At 36.5% G+C, this 6,000-nt stretch overlaps 1 protein-coding gene across 2 annotated transcripts in view; it reads left to right on the forward strand.

The window, feature by feature from the left end:
• The window catches only part of RELCH (RAB11 binding and LisH domain, coiled-coil and HEAT repeat containing), a 122,031-nt gene extending 116,915 nt beyond the window's left edge, over nt 1-5,116 (forward strand). For both annotated transcript variants that reach the window (XM_068563230.1, XM_068563231.1), the window contains exon 29: nt 3,418-5,116. In XM_068563230.1, coding sequence (XP_068419331.1) covers nt 3,418-3,538 — 121 coding nt within the window. In that variant the 3' untranslated portion in view covers nt 3,539-5,116. The remainder of the gene's footprint in view (nt 1-3,417) is intronic.
• The last annotated feature ends 884 nt before the right edge of the window (nt 5,117-6,000 follow it).

Genomic DNA, 6,000 nt, shown 5'->3' on the forward strand with positions numbered 1-6,000 from the left:
AATACTCCTTTCTCACCCTGAGTTAAAGTCTCCCTTCCTATAACATCTACTCTCTGTACCAGGTTTTCATCATTTGGCGGAGGGGTCAGAGTCAGACGCTTTTGTCTAACTGATAAAAATGTTAAACTCTTTCTTCAGAAAAAAAAAAAAAAAAAGCCATAATGCAATGGTTCTTTACTAGAAAGCTTTGTAAAATACATACCTGGGTCCTCTACCCCAGATGGAAAAAATTAGAATCACTGGGGTTAGGTCTAGGTGTCCACATTTCAAAAAGTTCCCCCAGGTAATTGTGATGTGCATCAGTAGAGCTCTATGGATATATACAGCCGTGCAGATATATATTATATATCTCATTTTTCACGAGTAACATAGAGACGTATCTTAAGTCTCCTAAATATTCTCTTCTCCAAACCAAACATTCTTCATTGCTTTCGCTTTTACCTCTTATGGTTTCCAGACTCCTTAGCATCATTGTTGCACTCCTCTTAGAACATCATTAACACTTGATGGGGGACTTCCCTGGTGGCGCATGCTCCCAGGGAAGCATGCTCCCAATGCAGGGGGCCCGGGTTCGATTCCTGGTCGGGGAACTGGATCCCACACTCATGCCACAACTAAGAGTTTGCATGCCACAGCTAAAGAGCTGGCGACCCGCAACTAAGGAGGCCCACCTGCCGCAACTAAGACCCAGTGCAACCAAATGAATAAATATTAAAAAAAAGAAAAAGACTTGATGGTATCTCAAGTATTATCTGAGCCATGTATCCTGTTTTTGTAGATACAAACTAAAATCATACTTATCTTTTACTTAACACTGTTCCTTACAGAAAAAAACAGTACTATAAACCTAGAGTGTTAAGGAAAGGCATCATGGAAAAGATGGGGCTTGAGCTGGGAATTGAAAGATGGCTAGACATGAGATAAAAGAAGAAATATTTAAGTTGAGAATGGTTTGAACAATTAGACTAGGCAGACCTGACTCAAGGGGGTCTAGAAGTTAAGTAGTGATGGTTGGTTAAACACACACACACACACACACACACACACATAAGAATTAGATTGCTATGTTTCTTGAATGCCATGCATATTTTATCTTGTAGGTGGTAAGTGGCCACTGAGGATTTTGAGAAGGGGTGTGATATAAAGAAGTGATTATTTAACAGGTGAATCTGACTAATACAAGGAGACCAGATCCAAAACTTTTGGCATAATTCAGTTGTAAAGTATTGGCATTAGAAATAAAAGTAAACAATAAAGAAGATGTTGTAGAATAAAGTCACAAGATTTGATGATAGTTTGAAATGGAGAGCCATTATATTCCCTGTTGGGAAGAGAGGAAAAGGATAGAACCACTGGCAAGTAAAGAAATAAAAGTGAGTGATAAAAACTCTCCAGAAAATGTGCATAGAGGGAACCTACCTCAACATAATAAGGGCCATATATGACAAACCCACAGCAAGCTTCATACTCAACGGTGAAAAACTGAAAGCATTTCCACTAAGATCAGGAACAAGACAAGGATGTCCACTCTCACCACTATTATTCAACATAGTTTTGGAAGTCCTAGCTACGGCAATCAGAGAAGAAAAAGAAATAAAAGGAATACAGATTGGAAAAGAAGTAAAACTGTCACTGTTTGCAGATGACATGATACTATGCATAGAAAATCCTAAAGATGCCACCAGAAAACTACTAGAACTAATCAATGAATTTGGTAAAGTTGCAGGATACAAAATTAACGCACAGAAATCTCTGGCATTCCTATACACCAACAACGAAAAATCAGAAAGAGAAATTAAGGAAACGATCCCATTTACCATCGCAACAAAAAGCATAACATAACTAGGAATAAAGCTGCCTAAGGAGGCGAAAGACTTGTACTCAGAAATAAAAGTGGGGAGTTATTTCTAAAGTTAGGGTATGAAAAAAAACTTGAGACATTGGCTTTATCTAGCAAACAGTGGTAATGTGGGACTGGCCCTCAGGAAAAATGTTGTGATTCAATAAATATTTTTGAGTCATCCTATGGAGATGTTACTTAAAACTTATAGAATGAGTAAGTTTTGTAATTGAAGTACTAGAGCAAAATGCTGAGCCTTATGGAGGATTACTTTGTGGGAAGAGGAAAAGCAGCAAGAGAGGGGTATTCAGAGCACGTAGGGACAGACCAGGTTGATGTACTGGCAGAGGAAAAGCAGCAAGAGAGGGGTTTTCAGAGCACGTAGGGACAGACCAGGTTGATGTACTGGCAGAGGAAAAGCAGCAAGAGAGGGGTTTTCAGAGCACGTAGGGACAGACCAGTTTGATGTACTGGCAGGAGAGCAGTGGGAAGAAGAGACTTTCAGGATGGGCATCGTGGTCAGGTATTTAACTGAGTAACTCAGCACACACCTTTAAAGACCACATAGAACCAGAAGTCTTTGGTAGCAGCACATACTTCATGTATAGATTTAACAGACGTCTGTTGAGCTCCTGTACCTTGCTCACCACTCATCGTCTTTGACAGGTTCAAACATATTCTCTTACTTAGTCCTCAAGATATTTTGCAATAACAGTTGCAAAATTTTACAGAGGAGGAAACTGAATCAGAGTGATTTAAAGCATCTTGGCCAAAGCCACAAGGCCAATAAGCTGGATTCCTTAATCCATTACAGCACAATTGTTGGATCACTGAAAAATTGTCCTTTATCAATACTCTGTTCAGTAATATGATAAACCAGCTGTCTTTAGTAGTCATTTAGATTGTGCTTACTTCCTACACAGAAGGTTGGTCAAAAAGAAAGGAAAAGATTTGACACTGTCCATCAAAACTAGTGCAGTTGGCAATTGAGGACATGTTTCTTCTCCCCAACCCCGCCCCCCAAAAAAAGTAATATGTCATAGGATTGTTAAAGACCTCACTGTGATTTCATTTACTCATCTGTGAAAATAGGGATAATATCTATCTTCCAGGGTTGCTGTAAGAATTAAATGAAGTAATGCTGATATTAAGAAGAATAACTAACACTTAGAGCATGCTATAACGTGCCTGGCACTGCTAATAAGCACTTTACACTTGTATAATCCTAAATAGCCCTGTGAGGTAGGTACTAGAATTATCTCCATTTTATAGATGAGGAAACAGAGATTAAATAACTTGCCCAAAGTCACACAGCTGGTAAATGACAGAACCGAGATTCAGTCTCATTCCACACTTGCTCCTAATCACTATACCACACTGCTTCCTTTAAAAAAACAATGAACATGAAAGCTGCTAACCTATTATGGTACCAAAAAACTCTACTCCATAAATACTTGTTTCCCTTTTGTGATACCAGTTCAGAATGTATTTATTAATGTTATACTACTAAAGAAATGAAAAAATAGATATTTTAGTTTTTTAATTGCTTTACACAAATTTCAAAATTTCTTTCCTAGCTCAATGTCAATTGCTGCAAGCTTAGTGAGTGAAGATACAAAGACCAAGTTTTTGAACAAAATGGGCCAGTTGACAACATCAGGTGCCATGTTGGCCAATGTGTTTCAGAGAAAGAAGTAAAAGCAGGAAGGAAGCCCCCAGTAAACACTAAATGGACCTCAAGCAGACTGGTTCCTTGTACTTGAAGTACTTGCCTTTTTTTATTTCTTTTTTATGTTCTTGCATTATAATTTTATCTTAACCTCCAAAGATATTTGCACTGCTTTTGATTATTGCTGTATATCTGTTAATTTTGGAGTTACAACTGTGGTGATAAAAAATTGAGTTGATAGTCTGTACCAAGCCCCTCCTCTATGTTCTTGTCTTTCAGAATAATTTTATATATATATAGAAGAGGTTTTTTTTAAATTTTTGGATGGGATATTAGCAAATATCTGTATGATACACTAAGGTATTACAGTGGTACTTAAAATAATGTAAATTTGCAGTCATTGTTATAAAGTAATAAAAGTGGAGATTACTTAAGTATTTAAATTATGAAGAATAATGCAGACTTTTTATTGTTTCTTAACTGACTAGAAAGAGCCACCAGCATTACTCTGTGCCTTTTGGACTTCAGTTTGTGTGTCTGTAGGAATGGTGTGCATTCCATTCACACAGTGTTTATAATACTGCAATGAATTTGAATTGCAAATCCTACAGTAAGTAGATAATAATGAAACTTTCAATATTTCAGCACTCTCATGAATATTCTTTAAGTGCTATTTAAACCTCCCCATCACTTACATGCGTATAATGGACTTACCTGAGGAAACCCAGCACAGAAGCATGGGGAGTGGTTAACCAAGGTGAATTTTACATACTGGTGTGTAGTAGATTTAAATTCTCAAAACTAAATTTAAGTAAGAAGAACTAATAATTGTGACATTTTTTCCCAAACCGAAATACAGAAAAAATATGGTTTGAATCTAATATTTAACACCTATTTACATAAAATATTTTATTTAAGATGTTTTCTAATGATTTTAATTTCAGAGATTATCTTTTCATTCTGTGTGTTACAGAGAAGTACAGAAAAGTTCAGGACATTTGGGGGCTGCTTTTTTCCCTCTAAACTAAAAATGACATTGGCTAAATTATTACTGGTTAGTCATCACCTTGTCCCTTGAAGTCAGTGACTATTCTTGTGTTTGATATATATTACATAGAGTCTTAAGTCAGTGTACCGTTCCACTGGAATTTGACAGTTGTCTTTAAAGTAACGCAACTTGAAGTAGAAAAGAGTGGTCCTGGACATAGAAGGGAGGTGGTTGGTTTAAGGGGTTAATGTGAGGCCTTTTTGAAAAATGCATATTTTGGTAAAGAGAATTCTCTTTTGAGCACAGCTGATACAAATGGGTGATTGTCATGTTTGTTGTATAAACTGGTTTAATACACTTGGAACATAGGTGGATTATATTCACTTCCTGGGAAAGCTAGCTTACCACATATTAAAGCTTATAAAATAAGTTGCCATAGGCAAAGCCATTTAAAAAGTTTATTCTGAAATTATTTCTTTTACCTACAGTGAAATAATTGTTAACTAATTAGTCTTTATGGAAACTGTTGGATTCTAGGCATTCCTGAGAAATTGAAAGTGGCTACCTTTCATGTCAAAAATGTTGATCTATTATAAATAAAATGTTTTTGCATACTTGTTTTGGTTTTTGCTATGTGTGTTTATTTTCATTTTGAAACACTATATCCTATATCCAAGCAAAATGAAATGAGAAAGTGTATATTCATTAAAATATATTTTATTTTAGGAATATAAGCTATATAAATTACCTATTTTAGTTTACTTTTACTAAAAAAAGATTATGTTGTATAAAATTAATACATTTCTGAGGTGATTTAAAGAAAAACTGTTTAAATTCTTATTTGCTTTGAACTGTAGTAGAATTAGTATGTTTATTACCTGGTGAATAAATATAATGTATTTTTAATGTGATAATTTTTATTAATTTGACTCCATTTATCTAAATGCTAATGGTTTTTTTGGAAAGGCACCAGCTAGCAAGATACACAATATATCTCAAGTGAGTCCCCCTTATCATGCTGTTAAATATCTTAATGTCAGTAAGACTTCCCATTTATTTTCAAGTTGATTTTTTTTTTAATTTATTTATTTATTTCTGGCTGTGTTGGGTCTTTGTTTCTGTGCGAGGGCTTTCTCTAGTTGGCGGCAAGCGGGGGCCACTCTTCATCGCGGTGCGCGGGCCTCTCACCATCGCGGCCTCTCTTGTTGCGGAGCACAGGCTCCAGACGCGCAGGCTCAGTAATTGTGGCTCACGGGCCCAGCCACTCCGCGGCATGTGGGATCCTCCCAGACCACGGCTCGAACCCGTGTCCCCTGCATTAGCAGGCAGGCTCTCAACCACTGCGCCACCAGGGAAGCCCTCAAGTTGATTTTTATGGTAAAATATGGATTCTTTAAACACAAGACAGTCATTAATCACTGAAACTGCGTGTATTCTTCCAAAACAAGCTGTAAAACTCCCATCCTCACTCTTTTTAAACAGAAGTAAAAATGATACAAATAA

The sequence above is a fragment of the Eschrichtius robustus genome, chromosome 14, assembly GCF_028021215.1.
Source record: "Eschrichtius robustus isolate mEscRob2 chromosome 14, mEscRob2.pri, whole genome shotgun sequence".
NCBI classification, from domain to species: Eukaryota; Metazoa; Chordata; class Mammalia; order Artiodactyla; family Eschrichtiidae; genus Eschrichtius; species Eschrichtius robustus.